Source organism: Lithobates pipiens, unplaced genomic scaffold, assembly GCF_037356315.1.
Source record: "Lithobates pipiens isolate NorthernLeopardFrog02 unplaced genomic scaffold, aLitPip1_a1.2 Scaffold_8, whole genome shotgun sequence".
In the NCBI taxonomy this organism is placed as follows: domain Eukaryota; kingdom Metazoa; phylum Chordata; class Amphibia; order Anura; family Ranidae; genus Lithobates; species Lithobates pipiens.
The window spans coordinates 484,664,680-484,691,971 of record NW_027507903.1 but is presented as its reverse complement, the minus strand read 5'-3'; the positions used below and the strand labels follow the sequence as shown (position 1 = coordinate 484,691,971).

Sequence of the window (27,292 nt, the reverse complement as noted above, 5' to 3'; positions counted from 1 at the left end):
ATATAACGGATCTTTAAAGAGCGGTTGTCCCAGCTGACTGGGGATGTGGGGAAGGAGGGACCAGTTCTCAGGATCAGTGTTGCATTTGAAGGGTTGGGCAGCAGGAAGCATAAAGCCAGGCATAGACTGTTTGAATCTCAGGAACCGGCCGAGATTCGACCCATGTATGGGTAGACTGTACCAGCTTGCCGCATTTTAAATGGAATTACTGTACATGCAGCTGTAGCCACTAGCAATAATGTTGGGGGCGACCCCTCCCCCCCACCCCCCTTAAATGGCTCGGCACAAGGGATTCCACTGTAAACACTGTGTTGCATCTTATCTTGAAAATTTCTTGATTTGCAAAGCTTTAAAAATGAAGCACTTCAAATCTATACATTCCACTGATTAACACATTTTGTAACCAGGTTCTCGGCTTCTCTCTCTTCAAGCCATTCCCATTCAGTATTCTAGCTTTAAAAAAAAAAAACTGGCTCCTAGAAGGGCTTTCAATGGATATTGGGTAAGAGGGGGCGGCATAATGAGATGTCACACGTTAAGGAAACCTAAGCAGAAATATTTGTTGGATCTGCAGATCTATGCTACCAATCTTCTAGTGTGAAGTGGTCCTTAGGACTGCGATTTCAATTACTTACTCCTGAGAAATGTACCCACCTGTCAGCATTTGCCTTGTTTTCAGTATGTTAAAATTGGATGCCCTGCTGAAAGGATGATTGGCAGCAAGTGGTAAAACCTCTCAGTAGCAAGTCTTGGTATCAAGTCTTAGGCAGCCCATGATGTAGTTTTTTTGTTTGTTTTTTTTCCATACTACATGCTGGTTGAATGAAAAGTCCTGATTCCACCATCCATACATTTGTGGAGAATGGGGGAATCCACCCACTGAGCCATTTGCATTCTGATAGCGGGGAGACTACCCTGCTATTGAAAGACACTGATTGACATTGCAGACTATAGCCAACAAGCTGATTGTACAGAAGTTGATTGGCAGAACGATTTCTGTACAACCATAGTGCCTATGCGTGGTTCAAAATTCAACCAGTCCCAGCCGAATCAGAAGAGTTTCAGTCCATTTATGGCTGGCTTTAGCGAAAGGCTCATTACTGTAGAGGGACAATGAAGGAACATGGCTAGGTAAATAATGGGGGTGTGGCCTATGTGCAGACACTCACTTTACCCTGAATGGGTAGTGACCAGTTCCTGCTTTTTGTTCCTTTTGGATCTATTGTGTTCTCATGAACATCACCCTGGTGGTTTTGCCTAAAGACATCCTATCCAATCTTTGAGGCTGCTCAGTTGAGATATTATAGCAGATAACGGGTGGTCATATCTCTAATAGGTGGAGCATTGAGTAGTACAGCAAAGATAAATAGGTTTTGTATGTGAAACTTTGTCTGATGGCACTAAATATCCCTGTCCTGTAGGTGCTCCCGGCCGGGGCAGACAGCACAGTGGGGAGCTCGCCTGGTGAACAGCCACCTCCTATTCCTGGACCTTCACTAACTCAGGTGCAGCATGAACCTTCTTTTCTTCCATGTAACTTCTTAATGGATGTTTCCCCTCGTCTTGTGCATGCCCTTTTGCCTTACCCTCTATCCCATACCTTTGTGTTTGTCACCCTTCCAGCACAGGAACACCCTATAGTGAGTGAAAAGACCGTAAAACGGGTTTAGATTCCAATGACTTCACCTTACTGAGCTCAGTGTAGAGCAGGGGTAACCCAAGGACCCTCTCCTCTGACCCTCCCTGCTTCTCATTACAGTCCCAGCAGCCCCTGGAAGACTTGGATTTCCAGTTGAGAAGAACGTTGAGCCCAGAAAGTGTCCCTGTGTCCTCTGCACCCAGCTGTGTGAGTGTAAAGGCTGTGAGGGTGTTTGTTTTAACCCCCTCCCTCCCTCCCCCCTTCACCATTTGTTTAATATATAAGATAATGTAACTTTCACTGTCATCTGTACTCTGTTTGCTTCTACAGTCGTCCTCTCCCACTAAATGTTCACTTAAAATGATGTGCAAATCAGATCTATTCCAATAATAGCTCACTGCCTTGGGCCTGACTTTAGAGAAGAATTAGATATGTGGATCTAAATTGTTGGGTTTCTGAAGCGGAAAAGTAGATATACCTATATTTAACACCAGGTTTCTTTTGTAAAAGGTTACTGTAAATCAGGGATATGCAATTAGTAGACCTCCAGCTGTTGCCAAACTACAATTCCCATGAGGCACAGCAAGACTGACAGCCACAAGCATCATACCCAGAGGCAGAGGCGTTATGAGACTTGTAGTTTTGCAACAGCTGGAGGTCAGCTTATTGCATCTCTCTGCTGTAAATGTTAAATCAACTGGGGGGGGGGGGGGATGCTTATGGTCTTTTTTCCATCCAGCTTTTCTTTTCCATCCTGTTTGCTGGCTGTTGAAGCCCAAGTCCTAAGAGACTGAAGCCTGTCACTCCTATGCTTTCAAGTATCTGAAAGTAGACTTCTCAAAGTCCATTTTGGCCCACCACAGTATGTCATGAGACTTATTTTGACTTTTCTTCTGTCTCAACTGGACCAGAGGTTGGCCCTGATTTTTCAAATTTGGCATTGCACACTTTGGTGAAAGTTTTTGTGCAGTGTGGCACACATATTGTCACCCAGACATTCTCTGGTAGCTTAGTGGGACTTTAGGGAACCATTTCAGAGTATACCCATGGCTGACCTTTCTCACTAGGTAGTTTTTCTGGTCACTTTCACATCTGCCAGTGGAGTGTCTATGCTGGGTGGCCTTATATTGTAAGAAGCCCTTCCTGTTAGTTCACAAGAATAAAGTCCTTCAGCCTTTAAGTATTTTTTGTATAAGGTGGTATATTCGTTTCACCTCTATCTGTACATTGTGCTTTTTCATCTTTTTGTCCCGCTCCAAAACTTCCTTAGCGGTTAGTGTTCCTCTCTCTCTCTCTCGTTGCAGTTTTAGCTCTTAGTCTATCTCAGACAATCAAAGAAAATCTGTTGTAATACAGAATGAGTAAAGCAAACACACAAATTTGTGATGCCAAACTTAAACAGAAATCAAGTGTAGCTCTATGCCCATCCATATTCTGTATTATAAATTATATCTGTAATTCCAAATAACATAATCATGAAAAGACATTAAAGGGAAATGGAACCCATATGTAGTGCAAATTGCCCATTCATTAACCAATCTGTGAATGGTGACCAATCTCTAACTCGCATGTCTCAAAGACAAGGCCTGTGGGCTGAATTCAGCCCTCCAGGCCATTTCATGTGGCCCTTGCACCTCTCCTGCAGTTGCGGCAACCCCCTTGTCTCTGTCCCCACCTTGTCCCAGCAGTCAATGGCAGAGAGGATGAAAACTCCTCCGCCAGATCCTGCTCTTCTCTGTGTAGCCCCAGAAAGACTTGGCTCTGCCCCCCACCCCCTTCCCCATCTCAGCAGTCGGCAGCAGAAAGGAGTACAGAACTCCTTGCACAGTGATGTAAGGGAGGGCAGGGGGGCTCTTGAAATCTGATGTACAGGGGAGTGGGGTGCTGTGGACATCTAGTCTTAAAGATACAACTGGCCCTTTCATAGCAACCATAATGCTGATGCAGCCTGCAATGAAATTTGAGTTTGACACCCCTGATCTAACCATTTAGATTGTAACACGTACAATAGTGTCCATGCCTCTCAGCATCGTTCGGCGGAAGAAAAACGACTGCATTCCTTGAACGTTGTCCGGGCAGTCAAGTTTTATTTGTCTTGATCTGCAGAGATCCAACGATCACACTTTGTTTTACCAAAAGGACCCAAGAAATGGCAGGCAGCTTCCAAAGCCTCCATTGCCAAATTGGGTCAGTTAATTGGTCATTCAGGCCTATGGTCTGAAACGTAAAGCTCCTCCTTTTTAGGTTGAAAGCTTATTCTACCAGGAGTGTAGGAACCTCCTGGGCTTTTCACCATCAGGTATCTGTGGCTCAGATTTGTAAGGCTGCTACCTGGTCTTCAGTGTACTGCAGGCTGCCGTATAAGGTCTGATGGCTATTGTTTGGCAGGGTGTCTCCCTGCCCACGAGGCTTTTGCTTTTGGACGTCCCAGTAGGTAATGAATATTAGCCTAACTCTGTGTCCCATGATGTATGGAAAAGAAAATAGGATTTTTTTTTTTTGTCATACCTGTAAAATCCTTTTTCTTTGAGTACATCATGGGACACAAGGATCCCTCCCCTCTTTTTTAAGTATTCAGTGCTTACTACAAAACTGATGTACTTCCTGTATGGGAGGGGTTATATAGGGGATCACTTCCTGTCTGACTTTGTCTACCAGTGTCAATTGACCAAGAGATGGCGTATAACCCTGTAGGTAATGAATATTGGCCTAACTCTGTGTCCCGTGATGTACTCAAAGAAAAGGATTTTACAGTTGAGTATGATGAAAAAATTCTATTTTCTTGCCATTACGTTTTTCAGTACCCCTCTGGGGCCCCCTCAATCTATTGGTTTGGGATATCTCATGGTCTAAGAGTCAACTTCTGTGAACTGTACAATGAAAATTTTTCTGAAGGCTTAAGGATTTTTACCCTTATTCTCTATATTAACCACTTCAGCCCTGGAAGGATTTACCCCCTTCCTGACCAGAGCACTTTTTGTGATTCGGCACTGCGTCGCTTTAACTGACAATTGCGCGGACGTGCGACTTGGCTCCCAAACAAAATTGACATCCCCTTCTCACAAAAAGAGCGTTCTTTTGGTGGTATTTGATCACCCCTGCGGTTTTTATATTTTGCTCTATAAATAAAAAAAGCAGCAAATTTTGAAAAAAACACATTTTTTGCTATATCCCCCGAAAATATATAAAAAAAAATGCATTTTCCTTACTTTAGGCTGATACGTATTTTACATATTTTTGTAAAAAAAATAAAAAATTTTTTATCTCGACTGCGACATTATGGCGGACACATTGGACCATTTTGACACATTTATCGGACCATTGACATTAATACAGCAGTCAATGCTATAAAATTGCATTGATTACTGTAAAAATGTCACTGGCAGTGGAGGGGTTAAGTGTGTCCTAGGGGAGTGTTTCTAATTGTCTGGGGAATGGGCTGTGTGTGACGTGACACTGATCGCTGCTCCTGATGACATTAGGCAGAAAGGGGAGATGCTATCAGCATCTCCCCGTTCTTCAGCTCTGTGACACGCTCACGGGTATCCCCGCAGCGACCGAGTCCGGGGGTCCCGCGGGCAGTCTCTGACCTTGCGGCACACACTCGCATGGCGGGAAATGCAAAGTAACATACGGGTACGGTTCTTTGCCCAGCCGTGCCATTCTGCCAACGTATATATGCCAACAGTGGTCGGCAAGTGGTTAAGGTAAAAATCCTGCTGCAGCTGTTCACCCGCGATCCACTGGTTGGGGTTGCAATGCTTTGCAATCTCCTGTGAGGAAAAATCTATGAAAAATGTGTCCTTATTTGTTGAGCTTAGCCTTTAATGGAAATATTGACTTGCCTGTAAATTCCATATCTTGGGATATAGTGCAAGAGATGGTTGCTAAAAAAAAAAAACTGGGCCTCATGGGTTCTATTGGTAGACTGGGGGACAGTTCCCAGTGCAGCTTTTGCCAATGTCCAAATACCTGAAGGTATCAACAAATCTATGGTCTAAGAATCGCCTGTGACCTTTACTGTACTCCACTCCAAATAACGTGAGCACTGATTGGCTCTATCACACAGCATGTCCCAATATTCATACCCGTAGGCCTGCCATCAGCAGTAAAGGACTGTAGGGAGTATAAGATATATCCAAGCTCCTTAGGTGGTTACTGTTTTGTTGCAGAATTTTTTTTATTACTTTGTGTTTTGAAGTCCTTTTAACGGGCCAGCTTTAGTGTGGGTGACAGTGCTAAACATTTGGCATTTATTCCTTTAGTGCTATCTGGCTTTGGCATCTGTTGTGTTGGAGACCACAAAATCTATATGTGAAAGTCTGTTTTTAACTTCCATTCACTCTCTCTTCCTTTTCTTAAGCCTGTGCCAGCTACTACAACTCCTGCCGGTCCAGTGGATATCCAGCCCAAACTCGCCACTGATGGTAAGTGTTTCACAGCTCAGTCATAAGTTGTTCAAACCAGATACCAAATCAAAGCTCCAGCTTTATCTACATAAAGCTTGACATCATATGACAGCTATAGATCAGAAGGACTCTGTTAAAATGGACTGTATTGCAAAGGTTGTTTTTTTTTTTTTTTCTTCCTCTTTACAATCTGTCAAAACTGTGCAGTGAACAGAAGATTTTGTCCGAGCTTAACCAGTACACTACCTGCATGGTGTTTGCATGCGTGAGTTTTCTCTGGTTATACATTTTACTCCCGCACTCCAAGAAGACATGACTCCTATCGAAATTGGCCCTTAAATATGTATGCATGTGCAATAGGGGCCTTGGGGTATAAGCTCCTTTTAGGCCAAGGACTGATGTGAATGTACAGGATGTAAATTGTGCATTATAAATACCTAAAATATTGCCTGATATTAGACAGTTATGCATTCTTGGGAGTAGCATTAAGGTAAGCAGCGGTCAGGACTGCAGTTGTCAAACTTTAGGTGACCGTTGGCATGTAATATAGAGTTTCCATATATAATTAAGACTGAATGTTAATACTATGTTTGAAAGTGCTACAGTGTTCTTCACACATATCTTACTGTTTATGTGTATTGTGAAGTTTTCATAAGTGATCATTTGCAGATTACATGGAGAGGATTTTTTTTTTTTACCGGTTTTCACATTTCTCACTGCCTCTAAACCAGTGTTTCTCAAACCTTTTTTGTCAAGACACCCTTGAAAATTATTCACAGTCGCAAGCACATCAGCTTAAGACCTGGTACACCTAAGCAAGGGCCAGCTTTGCCCACAGGGGAGTGCACAGGTGTCCCATGCATCCTATTCATGTCTATTGGGATGCAACTGTTGCTCCCGATTTGACTTCCCTGAACTCAAGCTGTCTGCATTCAGACAGGCTCCCATGCAAATGTCAACTCTGTGCAGTCGCAGCGTCCCAATTGACATGAATAGGATTGCTTGCACATGGATGCATAGGATACAGGTGCATCCCTGTGCGGGCCTTTAAATGGGCATTTGCTTAAAGTGGAAGTCCATGCCAAAACTTAAATCCCTGCATCTATAGCTACCAACATTCTAACACTAACCTGTCTAGCCCTGAAAAGAAAAAAAATCAGTATACTTACGTTTTCTGCCAGCGATCTGAACTGATCTCTAGCGGTGGAAGCTCTGGTCCCACGCTGAGCTGTCAGCCGTAGCTTTGCTGTGTGGGTGGGTGCAGAGGACATGTCTGTCAACGGAAACCCAATAGTAAGTTTATGGGTGACGTCACTTTCCATTCATTTTGGGAAGTGACGTTGTCGGCCGTGTACTCTGCATTGCTTCCGCCGCTGGAGATCAGGTCAGAGCGCCTGCAGAAAAGGTATGTATACTGATTTTTTTATTTTTAGGGCTTGATAGGTTAGTGTTACTGTTGGTGGCTATAGATGCAGGGATTTTATTTTAAGCCTGGACTTCCACTTTAAATACATCCGTGTGAACGAGGCCTAAAATGTAATTTGTGACAGAGTTGCCTTGTACCTATACAATATTCAAATCTGTGAGCAATATATATTGGTAGGATGGACAGTGATCGGTATGTAGCAACAGGGCAGTCAGTGATTCGGGAGAGCACACCACAAGTGCATTATTGTCAGCTAGAACCTCTAGTCACTGGGCAGCACAATGCTGCTCTGTAAATACTAAAACCCTAGGACACGTGCTCTGCCAAAAGGAGCACCACTGATCTGAGCCCAGCCGGGAAGTGCATGAACGCTCCTTGACTGAATAAAAAAAAAGGGGAGGGGGGTGTTATGCGTCAGTCTGTGATCAGTATGTATATTGGTAGGGCAGTCAGTGATCAGTATGTAGAGGCAAGGCAGTCAGTGAGTAGACAAACGCTTAACTGCAGGGCTGGATGTTTGCATGATTACTATCTCTGCTCCCCATTTTCAACTGCTAGATCAGCCAAGTCTGCCACCTTTGGGGGGATGTAGGGAGCTGACCACACCCCTGGTCCTGCCCACCACCTGGCTGACCAAGGAAAAGCTGCTGAGCACCAGGGCAACTAGGCCCTATAATACTCTGCAAGGAGCAAAAGGGAGAAATCTATGCCAAACTATGGGGAAAGCCATAGGCAACTCAGCTGCCCATCCCCACTACCATCGACCCATACCACCCTCTCCATGGCCTTGTTCGCAGATGGGTGGAATTGAAAGTGATTGTAAAGGCTTAAGGATTTCTTTTTTTTAATGCATGAAGGTAAAAAAAACACTGATGTGCAGCAGCTGCCGCCACCCGCTTTATACTTACCTGAGCCTCTCAATCCAGCGATGTGCACAAGAACAGCGACTCTCCTGGGTCTCTTCCTTATAATTGGCTGAGACAGCAGCTGAATCCATTGGCTTCCACTACTGTCAATCTCTGCCTGTTAGCCAGTGACAACAGAGTGGGGAGCGGTGCCGAGCTGCGCTCCATGTGTGAATGGATACAGAGCAGCAGCTTGGGAGTGAGCCTGCTCAGGGGCCCCCATAGCAAGCTGCTTGCTATAGGGGTACTTGGCATGAGGGAGGGGCAAGGTATGGCAGCGGGGGGTCCAGAGAAGAGGATGGGGGGGTTCTCTATGCAACACCACTGCACAGAGCAGGTAAGTATAACCTGTTGCTCCTTGCCAACCAATTACATCATTGTTTGGTAGGACGTGGACGGGCAGCCCTGCAAGGGGTCAGACATTTACTGGTGTTACGACCTACAGCTGTCTAATAACGTAAGGCAGGCTTGGATCATGCTACTTGATCCACCTTTGTTGGTACAGTATTTGACTTTGTTGGTAGTATTTTGCAGAGGCACACCGGTTGAGAAAGGCTGCTCTAAACTATGAGACTTCATGATTAGCATACTAACAATTATTTGTATACAAGGCCTGTTTAGGTTTATCCTTTATGCCCTATCAACACGAGTAGGGTCAGGCTATTTACACCAGAACATAAGTGTTCTACTGTGTGTTTACACAATTTAATTTAGAGAACTAATAGTGGAATGTAGGTATACCTTTTTTAACGGTAACATTTTTTTATTCAGTTCCAGAACAGGCAAAAGCCAAGCCAGCTACAGAGACGGGCAGTGGAGTCCTGAAAATGGGGCGATTTCAGGTTGGTTTCTCTCAATTAAATTTCATGTTCTAGGTGACTTATCAGATGTATTAAAAGCAGACTACTTCTAATGCACAGAGAAACCTGTTCTGGAAGCTGGGCTTTTGGGCAGTGCCCATTCATTGCACTTTGTATATGCTCAGCTTCAAAATGACACCATCCCCCAATTTATTGTAGATTAATCTTGTTTCAGACTTTTTTTTTCCGCCCCTTGCATTCACTCTAGACTGACTAGGCCACATGCACAGTACAGCCAGTGATGTCGTGAGTGGGGCAAAGTACACAAGTGACAGCCATCTTGAATTCCCTTGTGAGGAAGCAGTGTGGACTCCTGTGGGACTACAAGTTGCAGGAGAACGCTTTTCCTAGTGGGACAGTAGGCTGCAGCAGAGTGGTTGACTTGTGGGACTACAGGTCACAGCAGACCGACTTTGTGGGACCAAAGAGGCCACGCAACTATTTTTTGGGATCAGTGGGGTACTGGCAGAATTAGGACATTTCAAATCTCCTGGAATAACCAGAACACTGGTGCTTAGTGGCCCATTGCCATCTTGGCTGCCTCAAACCACTGTTCCCAGCAAAGGTCTCTTTATACTGGTCAGGATTTGTCTCATCGACGGCAGAGAAGTGATGTAGAGGTTGATCGATCCCAAATACCACCTACAGGTAGGGCAAAACTTGGGTGTGCAATATATACCTTGGCAGTCTGTGTGTTCCATACGGCTCTGACGACTGCTACCTGTCTGGTATTTCCACTACTTACGGGACTATTTCCCCAGGTCCTTTGTTACTAGGGAGGAATTCTCATCTGTGATCACTGGCTCACAGCATCTGTTTTCTGGAATAATTGCTGTCTTGGACCGATTTGGTTGCAAGCAGAGGTTTTCCCCCCTCTCCTCCCCTCTCCTTGTTAACAGAAGAGGAACCAGTGGAGGATGAGGTAGAGGAAGACAAGATATTAACTTCTCATCTGCAAAAATTAACTTGGAATTCTGAGATATAACTAACCCTAAAAAAAAATTGGGCAGAATTTAACATTTTCCAAATTCCTTCAGAGCCTGGACCAGCTCTTGTTAGTGGAATCTGGGTCATAGGAGTGAGTGCAGAAATGGATGCACTCCTATAACCGAGTAGAGAAGTATGGCTAAAAAAGCTTTGGCCATACTTCTCTTTTTAAAGATCTGAAAAGCTTCAAGAGGAAGTAAACATCTACATCTGCTTTAAATGCAGAAATATCAGTATGTATATGTTGGGCAACATTGTATTGTCTGGACATGGGGCATATATATGCACAAAATTTACCTATCTTGACTCGCAGTGGCCTTCGTTTGCATCCCACATATTGTAACCTGCAGTCTGAACAGGTTAATATCCACATCTACTTTCAAATGTATAAAGTCTCAGATTTGAAGATTGTGCAATTCTTGTATTTGTAAGAGCTTTACAATCACCATATACAGTGCTTTGCGAAAGTATTCGGCCCCCTTGAACTTTTCAACCTTTTGCCACAATTTAGGCTTCAAACATGAAGATATAAAATTTATATTTTTTGTGAAGAATCACCAACAAGTGGGACACAATTGTGAAGTGGAACGAAATCTATTGGATTTTTGAAACTTTTTTAACTAATAAAAAAATGAAAAGTGGGGCGTGCAAAATTATTCGGCCCCCTTGCGTTAATACTTTGTAGAGCCACCTTTTGCTGCGATTACAGCTGCAAGTCGCTTGGGGTATGTCTCTATCAGTTTTGCACATCGAGAGACTGAAATTCTTGCCCATTCTTCCTTGCAAAACAGCTTGAGCTCAGTGAGGTTGGATGGAGAGCGTTTGTGAACAGCAGTTTTCAGCTCTTTCGACAGATTCTCGATTGGATTCAGGTCTGGACTTTGACTTGGCCATTCTAACATCTGGATACGTTTATTTGTGAACCATTCATTTGTAGATTTTGCTGTATGTTTGGGATCATTGTCTTGTTGGAAGATAAATCTCCGTCCCAGTTTCAGGTCTTTTGCAGAGTCCAACAGGTTTTCATCCAGAATGGTCCTGTATTTGGCTGCATCCATCTTCCCCTCAATTTTAACCATCTTCCCTGTCCCTGCTGAAGAAAAGCAGGCCCAAACCATGATGCTGCCACCATCATGTTTGACAGTGGGGATGGTGTGTTGAGGGTGATGAGCTGTGTTGCTTTTACGCCAAACATATCGTTTTGCATTGTGGGCAAAAAGTTCGATTTTGGTTTCATCTGACCAGAGCACCTTCTTCCACATGTTTGGTGTGTCTCCCAGGTGGCTTGTGGCAAACTTTAGACAAGACTTTTTATGGATATCTTTGAGAAATGGCTTTCTTCTTGCCACTCTTCCATAAAGGCCAGATTTGTGCAGTGTACAACTGATTGTTGTCCTATGGACAGACTCTCCCACCTCAGCTGTAGTTCTCTGCAGTTCATCCAGAGTGATCATGGGCCTCTTGGCTGCATCTCTGATCAGTCTTCTCCTTTTCTGAGCTGAAAGTTTAGAGGGACGGCCAGGTCTTGGTATATTTGCAGTGGTCTGATACTCCCATTTCAAAATGATCGCTTGCACAGTGCTCCTTGGGATGTTTAAAGCTTGGGAAATCTTTTTGCATCCAAATCCGGCTTTAAACTTCCCCACAACAGTATTACAGACCTGCCTGGTGTGTTCCTTGGTCTTCACGATGCTCTCTGCACTTTCAACAGAACCCTGAGACTATCACAGAGCAGGTGCATTTATACAGAGACTTGATTACACACAGGTGGATTCTATTTATCACCATCAGTCATTTAGGACAACATTGGATCATTCAGAGATCCTCGCTGAACTTCTGGAGTGGGTTTGCTGCACTTTTAGTAAAGGGGCCGAATAATTTTGCACGCGCCACTTTTCAGTTTTTTTATTTGCTAAAAAATTTTAAATTATCCAATAGATTTCGTTCCACTTCACAATTGTGTCCCACTTGTTGGTGATTCTTTTATATCTTTATTTTTGAAGGCTGAAATGTGGCAAAAGGTTGAAAAGTTCAAGGGGGCCAAATACTTTCGCAAGGCACTGTATATTGAGCCCACGTGTGACAGAACCCTTCACCTGAAGACAAGAATCGGATATTTTTTTTTTTATCAAAAAGTCTGACTGAAAGAAGCGATCCCAAGGGTTGTTGCCTTCCTAGAAGAGGAGTGACAACCTTTTTAGAAATGTACGTTGCTACAAACCTACAAAATGTAGGTTTATCAGACAAATGTTCCTTCATAGACCTACACCTCGAAGTATTTATTTAAACTGCCCTGTGCTCAGAAAATAGCACCATGTCCTTACACAGAGTTGGGCTTTAAGTTTCTTCTATAGAAACTGAGTAATATGCTGATACTGGCATTTGGGTGTGTATTAGGCAAGAAGGCAAAGTTCTCATATTTCTCTTTTCCTGTAGGTGTCTGTAGCTGTAGACGATGCCTTGAAGCTGAGTGAGGAGCCAAAACTGCCACAGCGGGAAGTTTCATCCACCTCATCCACCACCTCTTCTTCCTCCATGTCGTGTAGCAGCCCAGAGAGTACACTGGTGAAGCCAAGGCTCAGTGCATCAGGGTCCTTGGACATAGTGGATGGTGTGGGACCAGTCCAAGTTCCCACACATGGCTCCTCACCAAAACAGTCTGTACAGGTGGGGCGGTTCCAGGTTACCACCTCCGTCACTGATAGAGTAGGCCGCTTTTCAGTATCTCGTGCACAGGATGACCTATCATCGGGTCACACAGAGACAGAGCAGCCACGAGCTTCTTCCCCAAAGACGCAACCCCATCTCAATGGACCATCTTCCCATCCTGAAACATCAGCCACCCTAAGCGATCCACCCAAAGGAGTCCATGATGACAGCCTAGGGAGCCCTGTTATGCCTCACCCTCTGGGTTCAAAGGCCAGCCTGCAAAGTCTCAGCAACTCCTTTAACTCTTCCTACATGAGCAGTGACAATGAATCCGATATAGAAGACGAGGAGCTAAAGAAAGAGCTTCGGAGGCTACGGGATAAGTGAGTGACTACTCTCTTCTGAAAGTTTTTTTTTTTTACTGAATGTTTTGTTTATAATATTATGATGTTTTTTATGTCATAATGTAGAGTGTACGATTTCCTATATTTTGAGCCCAGTCTTGCCACAAAGAGTTAATCCAGCTCTGAGCAATCCTCTTTTTTATTGTTCAGTGAGAAATCTTGACAGAGAAAAACTGTTAAATCCTCCCCCTTGCTGTGAGTGACAGGTGATTTACATATCTGGTGCACTAGCCTAAGAGACATTCTTTTTTAATTCCCTCCCACTCATTTCTTCTGCTGCTCTGCAAGGAATGGCTGCTCCACACCTCAGCATGATTTGGCATGCTGAAGTCATCTGGGGACTTTTCTGGGTTTTGACTGGATGTTAGTGATTATAGCAGAAGTTCAGTGTAAGAATTAGCAGGAGAAAATGCATGTTAAGGGGAGTGTAGAGGTGGGTGGGGAGTCTACTGACATCACGACTCCACCCACTGAGCCCTGGAAAACAGACCCACCCACAAAATCTGCAGTTTTTCGTGTCTCCTAGCAGACTGAGAGGAGACGTTTGACAGATAAGTATACATGCAAGGGGGCATGTATATCCTTCTAGATAACCAATGTTGCAATAGTTTAGAAAGGATGAGAGTGCGTTTACATCCACTTTAAAGCATGTTATACAGCACCGTGCTTGTGTTGTGTAATTTATCACCTAAAATACCTGGCTGATCCTGCCTGGTTCTGCCATCCCCCCTGTAAACTGACTAATCATGGCTGCTGAGCCCAGACACCATGGTCAGTTTAAGTTCCTCCGTCATCCGTAGCCCTGCTCTCTGCTCTCCTGTGTTGTCCTCCCCCTCCCTGCCTGTCAGCTCTGTCCACTCCGCAATCCTCCCCTCCTGCTCTCATAATACAACAACCTCTCAACAATCCTCTCTGCTATGTTAAACAATGCCCCCAGTTTTTTTTTTTTTTTTTTGAAAAACTGCCGCTGTATACCTTATTTTTTATAGCGCTGATCAGCGCTCACATGACGGGTCCCCCTCTTTCCTCCTTGCCTCCTCCTGATTGATGTCAGCGGGGGTTGCCCAGCCCGCTGAGGCTGTCGGCTTGAGAGAGGCGGCCGGTCATGTGAGTGCTGATCTGCACTATAAAATAAAAGTATACAGTGGCAGTTTAAAAAAAAAAAAAAAAAAATACACTGGGGACTTTGTTTAACATAGCAGAGGGGATTGTTGATAGGTTGACTCTTTAATTGAACAATCAAAACTGTTGGAAGCTGATTGGCTACCATGCACTGCTGCACCAGATTTTGCACTCCAGTTTTAGTAAAAGCCCCATATGTTTAAAGTCTTGCAGTTTGGTTGTTCAGCCACACCCTGGCTAGAAAAAGTTTATTTTCAGCCACACTGTGACTAGTAAAGTCCTCAGCCATCATATTGCAGTGAAGGACCTATACCTGCCAACGTGCCTCCTGCCGAGTGAGAATTGAAGCTTTAAAGAAGAAACAGCCAAGCTGTCATATTAATTGAGAGAGGCTTTGGTAATTGATCTGAACGTATTTACAAGTATTTATACACCTGTTTTTGTTTATTTTTTATGTTGGTTTATATGGGAAATCTGTGCATTATCTACATGATTTGTTTGCTCTCCCACAGGCACCTGAAGGAGATCCATGAGCTACACAGTCGCCAGAAGCAGGAAATTGAGCAGCTGTACTCAACATTAGGCAAAGTTCCTCCTGCTGTCATAATCCCTCCTGCAGCGCCACTTTCAGGTCGGAGGAGGAGACCCACCAAGGGGAAAGGCAGCAAGTCCAGTAGGGGGAGCTCTTTTGGGAACCGCAGTCCTCAGCTCTCAGGTACCTAGGAGAAGCAAGTCTATATATATATATATATATATATGTATATATATATATATATATATATATATATATATATATATATATATATATATATATATATATATATATATATATATATATATATATATATATTGTATTTTTCATTACAGACAGGGAAGGTAGTGAGTGCCTTGGAAACCACTAACTCAGAGGCCAACCCACTGGAAATATAGCGCTCCTCCCATAACCCTCTCTGGCTCATCTGTTCTATTCTTTTACCTGTAGGTGACTTGTCCACACACAGCGCTCCTGCCACCATTCCCCCCCAGCAGAACCTTCTCCTTCCCCCTACTAGTGTGCCGGACCCCGGACACCACCTGAAACCCTCACCCTCCAGTGACATCCTCTGCTCTGCCTTCACCAGTGACGCTGCCCTCTCTGTGCCCAGTTTATCCGCCCAGGGACAAGGTAAACCCAAAAGGCACACCCTGGGAACATTTACCTTTCTAAAACTAACTGGGAATATTCTGTCACCTTCCCATTTTTCACAGGTGCTAGTGGGAGGCTCCTCTGACATGTGTTTTTGCCTTGTCTCAGCAGTGCAGGATTCTCCTCAATACAGCTTATGATTTTTTTTTTTTTTTTTTTTTTTTTTTTTTTTTTTAGAAGGCAAAGAAGGTTATTTCCTTAGTTTAAATAATTGTTTGAGCTATGCATTTGTCTTGTTCCTAGATATCAGAACAGCTGGCTTATAGCCCATATAAACCTAAATAGCCATTTAACTGGCTATTCAGACCTTAGATTGTAGCTCAGATACTATATATAAATATATTTAACGTTGTAGAGCTACTGGCTTATAGAGCATAAATAGCCTAAATTTAGAGCCTTTTATTTAAAGCCCTTTTACTTTGTGTAATCTCTCTCCAAATGCACATCTGAAATGGCTAATTTATAACAGCCTGATTGTATATAACCTTTATTTAACTGTACACCCATAGCTGTTGGCTTATGGCATAGGTGCAGTCTAAAATATAGAGCCAATTATCCTGCTAGGGTTAGGGGACACAGGGACTGGTGTGGCTGCAATTCGCCAAATCGGGTTTAAAAAGAAGTTCAGCCATTGTAAGTTATGAACTTGATGTTTGACTTCTGGTTTCTCTCACTGTCCTCTGCACTGCTGTGTTAGCACTAAAATGCTGGACAGAGCAGCACAGATTGAACTCCACTCCAAACACTTTTATCCAAAGTTTCCCTTTTACATGTGCTGTCTTGTGATTTGTGATCTGTCTCTGCAGCGTCTGTCCTCTTGTCTTTGTTTTATTCCATCTCCACCACAGGCTGGGCCAAGTTTAACTGTGCATCAGAGCGGGTATCCTTCAAAGTTGCCGGCAGGAGGACGCGATTTCTGAGTACGCCCTGCTTGGCTCTTTGTGTGTAACTCTTTACTCCTTCCTTTGTCTCTCTTCCCCTTTCCCCCCCACTCCTTTCCTGCCATGCATGCACCCTGCTCGCCATGAGCTGCAGATCTGCTTCCCGCTGAGACAGAAGAGGAACAGTGGGGATTTGGGGTAGTTTTTTTTTTTTTTTTTTTTTTTTTTTGTGCACTTTCAGAAGTCTTTTGAACTGCGATTTGTTTGCTGCTTTGTTTTTTAAGCTTCTGCTATTTTTTGTAATAAAAAAAGGAAGTGCCAAGATATATTTTGAATGTATTGTGGACTTGTAGTTCTGAACATTGGCGTGCAACAGATTTTTCTTCCCTTTCCTTGTGGCAGAAATGAGAGCGATCATCTTCAGTCTTCCACTTTGGTATAGCCGTGAATAGTCACTGTTTGGAGCAGGTGTATAGCTGTTTCATCGATACCACTGGCCTATATGAACCATTTTGCTACAACTTATCAGGAGAGCAAACATAGCCATCCTACAGAAGTTGCTGGCCTGTGGTAATGTGGAAAATATAAAGGACACTTGTCCTGAAAAGATCAGAATCACTCTGATCCTTCCTGGCAGGCCAAACGAAAGAAGGGGAAGGTGAGCAGGGCTTTCAAAAATCCAGCCTGCTGCACCAGCTGTGTGAGCAATGACAGCTAATCATCCATGGATGTAAGTGCAGCAGAGTGTAGCCTTTTTACTTGTGAAAAGCTAACCTTAAACTTTAATTTTTTTTCCTTGTATGCCAAATAAATCTGGTTAAATTAGGTTTGTGTGCATCCAATACTTTTGCGGACACCTGATATTGTGGGTGGGACCCAGCAGGTTCTTCCACTACAGGCTGCCTGCAAAAAAGCACAGGAGGTGGGCCGGTACAAGACCAGTCACCCAGCACAAGGAGAGAAGCAAAGTGCAGGAGCAGTTTTGTGCTGGATTATTGCACAGCTCTGATTGAAATATGCTAGAATTAATGTAAGAATGGTTCCTCATATTAGAAAATCTTTGCTTAGCCCATAATCCAGTATCTGCAGATCACACGGGCACTAAGTTAGACCTTGGTTGAACATAACAAAGCACATTAAAGACCCTCCTGTTCTTTCCTCTGTCTTACTGCTTCTGCTGGCCCCAGTTTCTGCTGCAGCTTACACTACAGGCTTCTATAACCTAACATGCAGATCCCATAATTAGCTGTATACAGAGCTGTTTTATGTCCCCTTTGCATGTTATGTCAGCATTCTGTCCCATGGTCTTTTAAAGCCCTTTGATAATACTGATAGTGATGAGTGCCGTCATCCGGTTTAGTAAACCACCAATTGCTTGCTTGGCACAAGCATCATTCAGAGGACACCTTGCATTCTTTACTAATGATTACAAATCATTTTCTGTTTGGATGAGGAGGAGAGGCTGAAAGGAGAAATTGAGCTACAGCTACTACAATAATTCTTTGCTTCCTCGAGGATCAGCCAGGTTTTGAACATGTATATTTACATTGGTTCAAGCTGTATCAGTGTACAGTATAAAAAAATCTGGAGTTCATCTTTAATAAAGAAAATCTTAATACGCATATATTTTTCTTTATATCAAAAGTGCATACAGTTCCGAGAGTTAAACTTACAAGCCCTTCCGTGAACAGAATTAAAACAAAGAAAAAAACGTACAAGCCTTTCCTGGCTTAGTACCTACACTGACAGGATGAAAACGGTACATAGGGGTATAAGTTGGCTGCATATGCGCTGATGGATTGCACCTTGTAAGATAGTGGGGGAGGAAGCAGGGCTGGATTAGTGTGTGTGTGTGTGTGTGTGTGTGTGTGTGTGTGTGTATGTATATATATAATAAAAAAAAAAAAATATATATATATATATACATACATACATACATACATACATACATACATACATACACACACACACACACACACACACACACACACACACACACACACACACACACACACACACACTTATTTTACTAATAATATTATGTATATGTTAGCGATGATGTGGAAACAGTGGATTATCCACAAACTGTATATAAAGTGACCCTGTGTGCCTTGTCAGATAGTGGCGGAAGAAGCTCTGCTGGATCACCTACCACCTGTATATAAGTAGGCATATTGTGTTTTGACTGATAGTGGAGGAGGAGGCCATGCTGGATTATTATATAAAGTGAAATTGTGCCCTATCAGATGGCAAAGAGGTAATGCTTGGGTCATTGACTGGAGATATTATCTAAATTTGGGTTATATGGAGTTAGCAATTTGGACTTTAATTCTAATTGGGAGCCAGTAGAGGGGCTGAAAGAAAAGCGAGAAAAGGCGGAGGAGCGTAACAGATTAGATTAGGTTGGGTTGGAGTGTCACCAATCTGGTCAGTGGACATTTACAGAGGAGTGTGTTGACCATAGTTTTTCTGGGATGTGATGAGACTCAAAGCTTTCAGTAGTAATTGTATGTGTACAAATACTTCAGCCTGAGACAGCATGGTGTTGTGATCAGCTTTTACTCATTCCACCCCTTGAGGTATTCGATGATCCCTGTTTGTAATGAGCAGGGAACTGCACTGGGCATGTAGCCTAATAAATGGCAAGTCACCCAAATACTAGGTAATAGGGCCCGCAGTACAATAAGGTCTCTTCCAGAAATGGTATGCTATGGTTAGCAGGAGATCCAGTTGCAGATAAGCAACCCCCAGTCTCTAAAATGACTGCGAGAAAACCAGTGTCTGTCACTTCTGGGAAAAAAATGTGTAAGAGGCCAAGGAGTGAAGCAAAAGCCCCTACTGTAAAGTACAATAATTCTGGGTAGGTGGCTCTCTAACACTGTGCGTGGGACCTGAGAGTCACTTTAGGTTTACACAGGAAGGTGTAGGGGAAAACCAGAGTACCACACTAAGTTCAAGAGTATTAATTTCATCAATGTGTTTTGGGGCTTGTATCATTCCCCCCCAAAGAATATAATTGCGTGTGCAACACCAAGACATGATTTAGCCCCTCAAATTAGATGTCTTAACTTTGGACTTCTTTGATGAAATAATTATTCTTGGGCTGCTAAATTTTTGAAACGGTACATTTGTTTTCTGTATGCCTCTGAGAAATACGACAGAATGGCTACGCCAACTGTCCCCTGCTTCTGCTTCACAGAATGTTCTTGTCTTCATTGCAGGTTTTTAGAGTTTGTGTAAATGGGCAAATACAGTGTTGTTTTTGTCACATTCCGCTGGTTTGAGATGTTTTAGGGTTCCTTACAGGTGCATTTGACCAGCAGGTGACCATCTGCTTCTGATGTTTTACCACTTCCTACGTTAGTATAATCCACTGGCCTCTTAGTTCTTGGAGCCATTAATACTTGGGACCTTACAAAGATTCAAAACGGCATTCATACTTCTATTCTTAAACACTTTCTCAGTATCTCTGTATCAGCAGAACATTTACACTTTCTGCAATACCCCCTCCACTTCCTAGTTTAACAGTGAGTTGTTTCTGCCTAATAGCAGCTTTTATTACCCAGCCATTGAAGATTGCACATACCCAGCATGCCTTGCCTAGGTGGTGGAACTTGTAACTCCTGGTTGGTCCGCTATAGCTTAATCTGCACCCTTTTGCCGGGGTCTTAGTGGAGCTTTGTGCGCTCTCTGCTTTGCTCTGCCAGTTTCCTGTGCTCCGTTTTATCTGATCTCCCCCATCCAGCTATCTCCATTGTTGGGATGTCAGCTCTGTGCTAACACATGTCTCTCTTTCTGCTTCAGGGAAGATGGTGAAAAAAGTCTGCCCTTGCAACCAGCTCTGTAGTAACTATCTTTTCTATATATCTATATCATTTCTGTGTTTCATTTTCTGCAAACTGTTGCTCATCCTTGTACAAATTTTGAGAGCCCTGTGTGACTCACACATTGCACACCATGAATGCACCCTCTGTCTTGTCATCATCTAGTGGAGTCTCGGTAACTAGCAGAAAACTTGACGTTTTTCATTACTTTGCACTTATATATTATACACAGGTTGAGTACTGGAAATCTACTCAATGGTACATTTATAACAGGTGCTCAGGGTGAAAACCTCAAAAAAATGTGGAACGTCATTTTTTTTTTCTGAACCGTTTATTTTGAAAACGCGTTTTACTGCTTTGTCCCCAAAAAAATGGACAAAACGGCATGTTTTTAAGAAACGCAGCAGTGGTCAGTTATCCTCATATTAAACTTAGGACAGGAATGATTCCCGTGGTTGGGAATACAAGATATATAGATGTCGCGCAGCAGAGTATAAAAGATCTCATAAAGTTTTAATTGAAGAGTGTTTTGGCATTTCCGTTCACACCTTAATGAGGGGATTTTAAAAGGCTGGATTGTTATGAAAGTCTCTGTGAGCTGTCATCCTTTGTTCCTGGGGAACGTCATCGTCTGAAACTGTGCCATTGGGTTGAACATTTGTTTTCTTTATTTTAGGGACAAGTAGTACAAATACAGTCGCCCCTTCCACTGCTCCAGCCCCGCAAACCAACACAGCCCCAGTATCCTCCAGTCGCAAAGGGACGTTCACAGATGATCTGCACAAGCTTGTCGATAACTGGGCCCGGGACGCCATGAATCTAACTGGAAAAAAGAGCAGCAAGACACCTGGACATCCCAGCTATGAAGTAAGTTGAAGAATCCCACCTCCCTGATGAGTTAATATCACATTAGTAATGCTTTTATTATTTTGGCATCTTTAGCCAAAATTTCAATTTTCCAGAACCATTTCCATAAAAACAATTGACCCAACTCAGCAGATGTATTGCATTCCTACCCTCCCCTCTCCTAGTTGAAAACATTTTATGTTACACCCTTCGTCCAAAATGGATTAAATTCATTATTTTCCTCAAAATTCTACAAACAATACCCCATAATGAAAATGTGAAAGAAGTTTGTTTGAAATCTTTGCAAATTTATAAAAAACATTTTTTAAAAAAAAATCACATGTTCATAAGTATTCACAGCCTTTGCTGAATACTTTGTTGAAGCACCTTTTGGCACAAATTACAGCCTCAAGTCTTTTTGAGTATGATGCTACAAGCTTGCCACTCCTATTTTTGGGCAGTTTCTCAAATTCTTCTTTGCAGGACCTTTCAAGCTACATCGGGTTGGATGGGGAACGTCGGTGCATGGACATTTTTATATCTCACCAGGGATGTTCAATCGGGTTTAAGTCTGGGCTCTGTCTGGGGCCACTCAAGGTCATTCACAGAGTTGTCCCTTAGCCACTCCTTTCTTACCTTGGTCGTGTGCTTAGGCTTGTTATCCTGTTGGAAAATTAACCTTCATCTTTTCCTCTATCCTGACTAGTTTCCCAGTTCCTGCTGCTGAAAAACATCCCCACAACATAATGCTGCCACCACTATGCCTTCACTGTAGGGATGGTATTGCCCAGGTGATGAGCAGTGCCTGGTTTCGTCCAGACCTCATGCTTGGCATTTAGGCCAAACAGTTCAATCTTTGTTTCATCAGGCCAGAGAATTTTGTTTCTCATGGTCTTGGAGTCCTTCAGGTGCCCTTTGGCAAACTCCAGGTGCGTTGTCTTGTGTCTTTTCCTGAGGAGTGGCTACTGTCTGGCCACTCTACTATACAGACCTGATTGGTGGAGTTCCGCAGAGATGGTTCTTCTGGAAGGTTCTCCTCTCTCCACAGAGAAACGTTGGAGCTCTGTCAGAGTGACCATCGAGTTCTTGGTCGCCTCCATAACTAAGGACATTCCCCCCCCATGGCTCAGTTTGGTCAGGCAGCCCACTCTAGGAAGAGTCTTGGTGGTTCCAAACTTCTTTAATTTACAGATGATGAAGGCCACTGTGTTCGTTGGAACCTTTAATGCTACAGAAATGTTTCTGTACCCTTCCCCAGATCTGTGCCTCAATACAATCCTGTCTCTGAGGTCTACAGACAATTCCTTGTGATTTATGGCTTGGTTTGGGCTCTGACATGCACTGTTAACTGGAACCTTTATATAGACTGGTGTGTGCCTTTCCAAATCATGTCCAATCAACTGAATTTGCCACAGATGGACTCCAATCAAGTTATGGAAACATCTCAAGGATAAGTTGGAACAGGATGTAACTGAGCTAAATTTTGAGTCATGGCAAAAGCTGTGAATACTTGTGTACCTGTGATATATATATATATTTTTTATTTTTTTTGCCTTTTTATTTTTTTAAATAAATTTGCAAAGATTTCAAACTTTTCATGTTGTTGTCATGGGATATTGTTTGTAGAATTCTGAGGAAAATAATTAATTTAATCTATTTTGGAATAAGGCTGTAACATAAAATATGGAAAAAGTGAGGCGCGGTGAATACTTTTCGGATGCGCTGTAAATCCATTCCTAGGGACAAGATAAAATAGGCTCTGTATTTCCATTACATACACATCCTGTGTGGTTGATATGTTTCAAATAGTTTCTTCTTATTTTCTCAGGGTCCTGGTATGGCTCGGAAATTTTCTGCCCCTGGACAGTTGTGTGTGAATCTGCCTCCGTCCCTTGGAGTACCAGTCTCCATGCCTACAGCCTCTGCTAACTCCCTTGCTCAGTACCCCAAAGGTGTCTGCCCCCCTCAGCAGTTTGGTTTCTCTGGTGCAGCCTTCCAAGGGCAGTGGAGTGGTCCTGGACTCCCACCATCTTCCCAGCCCATCAACCAGTTCCCTCCGACTGTGACTACTTCCTTACAAAACTTTAATATCAGCAACCTTCAAAAATCAATCAGTAACCCTCAGGGGTCCAACCTGAGGACTACCTAGCAGGAGAATGGAACCCCGACAAATACTGCAAAACTGAGGGGAAGAGCAGGAGGGGAGAGTGCTACAAGATCTTCCCAGCCATTGCAAGCCCCACAGTGCTATTACTCCTGTCTCTCGCGTTCGCTTCTGTCCCTGTTTCTCCGTCCAAGGAGGCGGGACCCCGTTCCATCTGAAAGGTTGCTGTGAGCGCTCTGAAATTGTGCACAATGGCCGTAGCACATTCAGGGAGACGGGAGCGAGGGAGGTTCCAGACCCCGTTTGATGAGCAGCAGATAGGGGTTTCTGTCTTCTCTGCTCTTACGGTATATAGGTCATTAATGCTTTCAATTTAAGAACTCTTTAACGGCTATCGACTGCAGCATTATACTTGTATGAATTAAAGTAAATATATAAATATATATAAATATATAAAAAGTAATTGAAAAAAAAAAGTTCGGTGAGGACAATACTCTGCCATCAGTTATGATGTGGATACACTGTGATATAATATATTTATGTTGTTGGACAACATTAGTAGTTATGATAAAATAGCAGAACGTTAAGAAGGTTACAGAGAAAACCAGAACATCACGCTCCTATCTCCTCATCAGTCACTTTAATAATAAAAAAATATCATATTTTGTCTCTGTCCTGTCCTTTTATTGGTTTTAATGTGAATGTAAAATTGTACAGAACTTGAACCTAGCTTTGTTGTCCCACGGTCATCTGTTGCATATTTGGTGCCTTGAGAGACATTCAGCCTGAAAGTTCCTCTCCAATAAGGGAGAGAGCTGGTTTGTGGCTGCACCTCTATGTCCCCCAGCAGGGACACATAAGTATTGTCTGCTTTTAGTAAAACCTAATGTGCTGGCAGGTCCGGAGAGTGCAGCAGGTGGTCTGAGTCTTGGGGTTGGAGTAAGTGACAAATACATGGTGAGAGTTGTACCGCTGTCCTATCTTGTACACATGGGGTTGGTTAGAGCTTTAGTTGGAAGTTTAGCAGCGAATGAGGAAGTATTGGCAGATGGCTATCAAGTGGTTGCCGCTGAAGGAAGGCAGGTAATTTTTCCTCTTGATGAAGGACCTTTTATCTGCCAAGATATTGCAGTTTCCCAGCAATACGTAGGATTCAGAAGCAAAGCTTTTCATTTTAGAAGCTGTGATGTTGCCTTGGGGTAGGAGAGCCGAACGGTCAATTTAGTGCATTGTTTCTGTTTAGAAAAGGTATTTGAGAATCCTGGAATCTAACTGCTAATGTCTCACCTCACTAAGGCACCTTTAGCAAATAATTAGAAACAATATAAATATAACCCGCAAACAGTATTAACTCTGTCCTGTTGCACAGCTGTTTTCTAGTTTACACCAAAGTGATCAGACAGCCTACAGTAGTCGTTCCTCTTCAGATGGAAAAAAAGCAGCAGTTTGTCATGTGTCTGCTAGCTATATAGTTATATGCAGTATATTTAACCAATAAGGAAGCTGTAACTCGAACATGAACTTAAAGTGGAACTAAACCCTCCTATCCTTTTCAGCCCAGGAAGCTCCCATCTTAGCTTCTGTTTGATTTGCAACTGCCATGATGCTGCGCATGTGATCAGTTATGACACCAGACATTTTGATAGCTTGTTAGTTTTGTTGAAAGCACAAACAACTGTGACAATTGGCATTCCTGGCATGCTGAGAATATAACTGTAACTGTTTTCTGAAACTGTTAAATCCATGGGTTTAGGTCCGCTTTATTGCAATGTTCTATTTAGCTCTGCTGGTCTGTCTGGCACTTAGAGGCGTCGTTATTTTTGCTGTTTTTCTGCTGGCTTTATTCAGATCCCTGACAGTTGAGAGTTCTTAGATCAGTTTATGGCAAGTCAGAAAAACTTACAAGGCCTGCTCATTTGTGCCCTGATTTTTAGGGTCCCCCAGATGACTCGTCGACTCAGCATAAAGGATGTATTTCTATAGCAGAACTCTTTGGGTTGTCCTTTTTTTTTTTTTTCTTTTTTTTTTTTTTTCCGATCTTTTGATTGCATAAAAAGCTGCAAGGTATAGTTAAGGGACCTAGTTCTTCTGTCCCATGGAGTTGGTAAAGTGAAAGTTCCCACTACTAAAAAAAAATTAGATTTCTCCTGCCTTGCACTGGGAGATAGTGAGGTAGCTGTGAAATCTGTGAGCTGACTGAGCCTCTCCGGGGCTAAGTTGGGTGTGGCAAGTGTGGTTAAAGGTCTAGGTAGTGTCTGGAAATAGGACAGAAGAATTCCAACAAGGGATTTGCACACTTGGCAGCAGATTAATATTTATTTTACATATTTTATATCTTTTTCCAGTTTGTCAAGTTTGAGAACTTTTTTTCTTCATTTAAGTTGTGCATGCTTTGCATTGTTTTCACTGATTTACTTTCTTCCTTCCTGTGGACACAATAAAATAATAAATGCTACTGAACTCTCTACAATGTATTTACATTTATTCTGCATCTTGTACCTTCCTTCCCCAGATGAGTCTCTTTTGAGTCCTGGATTTAATTTTTTCCCTGATATTTAACACTGTATGAAAATAAAATGAAATAAATGAGATTGTGGGATTCCCTGGAGCTGTGAATTTTCCGTTTTTGCACTTTTTTTTTTTTTTTGTCCTGCATCTTTCTGTACAAATTTGCACTTTTCTCTTTTTATCGCCTCTGTAGACTGATATTAAAACTAATAAAGGAAGCCTTATTTTATGTTGGTGTTAATTTTCTGTGTGAGATGATTCTGCTTGTGGTGAGATCTGTGGACATTTCAATTACTTTACAGCTCTGCATGAACACATTCCTGATGTCACCGTAATACAGTAACAATATATTTCATTCTTTAGAACGGGCATGCAATTAGCAGACCTCCAGCTGTTGCAGAACTACAAATCCCATGAGGCATAGCCAGACTCTGACAGCCACAAGGCATGATGGGACTTGTAGTTTTGCAACATCTGATAGTCGGCTGATTGTATATCCCTGCATGGGTTTGATATCGCCACCTACAGGATCAGGGTGCTAGGTGCAGTTAAACTAAAAGCACACCCAGGTGCAGGTGGCCAAACCCCCCCCCCCCCCATCTGCAGCAAGGATATCTGTTTTTATTCTAGCATAATTTCAGGAGTATTCATTTTATGCTATTTTTTTTTCTTTGAAATTGTGTTCCCAGTCAGCAAAAAAATTTCTCTTAAATCAACTGGTGCTGGGTGGCAGGCCAAATATTATAGATCTGGATAGCTAACCCCCCCTCCCCCCCAGCTCTGCCATCATGTGCATGCAGACCCTCAACCATTGCACAGAACAGGCAAGTATAACATGTTGTCTTGATTTAACAAAACCTGAAGCTTTACAATTAGTAGGGGGTAAATTAACTTCCCACTCCCTATCTGCAGCTCAGTTTATGGTTGCTATGTACCGGGCAGGTAACAAAAAGGCATCGGGTTTGTTTAGTGTATGAAGTGTGCTCTGCTACGCAGACCTGCCAGCAAGCGTCCACTTCCTACAAAGGAAAAGTCTTGTCTTAATGCAGAAACTCTGCTTCCCCTCTTCCTTCTGAAAAGGAATCGCTGCTGGTGGCAAAAATGGCTTGCGAGAAGGAGTTGGTCTTAAACCTCATTATAGCCATTAGGAAAAATTTGAAAATGGAGTATTCTCCCAGGCATAAGATTCCCAGGTTCTTTATGGAACACACAAATGCAAAGTGTTTCTGTACAACCTCTTTGATTTCATCTACAAGCCCTTTTTCTAGGCCAACTAAGTTATTTATGCTACCTACGTGTTTTTCAGTGTGCTTTTCCTTTGAGGAAGCTTTTGTCAAAATGTAGTCTACAAGCTCTCCAGCAGAATGTATCAAATTACATGGATGAGACAAACAATTTAAAACTGGCAGGGTTTATTAAAATTGAGGGGGTTTTTTTTGTATTAAAGCAAAACATTTATCCTGAAAAACTGCCGTTACTGATTTATAAAGTGTGAGCTGGAGTTTGGCTTCAATTCACTGTTAGTGTATCTATAGCTGCTAA

The 27,292-nt window shown here is 42.8% G+C and overlaps 1 protein-coding gene across 15 annotated transcripts in view; it reads left to right on the top strand.

Annotated features, from left to right (window-relative positions):
* The window catches only part of WNK1 (WNK lysine deficient protein kinase 1), a 233,590-nt gene extending 207,611 nt beyond the window's left edge, over positions 1 to 25,979 (top strand). For 7 of the 15 annotated variants that reach the window (XM_077468930.1, XM_077468929.1, XM_077468938.1 and 4 more), the window contains 11 exons: positions 1,422 to 1,505; positions 1,760 to 1,846; positions 6,003 to 6,066; positions 9,151 to 9,221; positions 12,663 to 13,258; positions 14,914 to 15,116; positions 15,384 to 15,566; positions 16,436 to 16,528; positions 20,273 to 20,314; positions 20,969 to 21,159; positions 22,967 to 25,979. In XM_077468930.1, the coding sequence (XP_077325056.1) occupies positions 1,422 to 1,505; positions 1,760 to 1,846; positions 6,003 to 6,066; positions 9,151 to 9,221; positions 12,663 to 13,258; positions 14,914 to 15,116; positions 15,384 to 15,566; positions 16,436 to 16,528; positions 20,273 to 20,314; positions 20,969 to 21,159; positions 22,967 to 23,287 (1,935 nt within the window). In that variant the 3' untranslated portion in view covers positions 23,288 to 25,979. The remainder of the gene's footprint in view (positions 1 to 1,421; positions 1,506 to 1,759; positions 1,847 to 6,002; positions 6,067 to 9,150; positions 9,222 to 12,662; positions 13,259 to 14,913; positions 15,117 to 15,383; positions 15,567 to 16,435; positions 16,529 to 20,272; positions 20,315 to 20,968; positions 21,160 to 22,966) is intronic. The other 8 variants (XM_077468931.1, XM_077468943.1, XM_077468932.1 and 5 more) reach the window with 8 other exon arrangements.
* Positions 25,980 to 27,292: the final 1,313 nt, after the last annotated feature.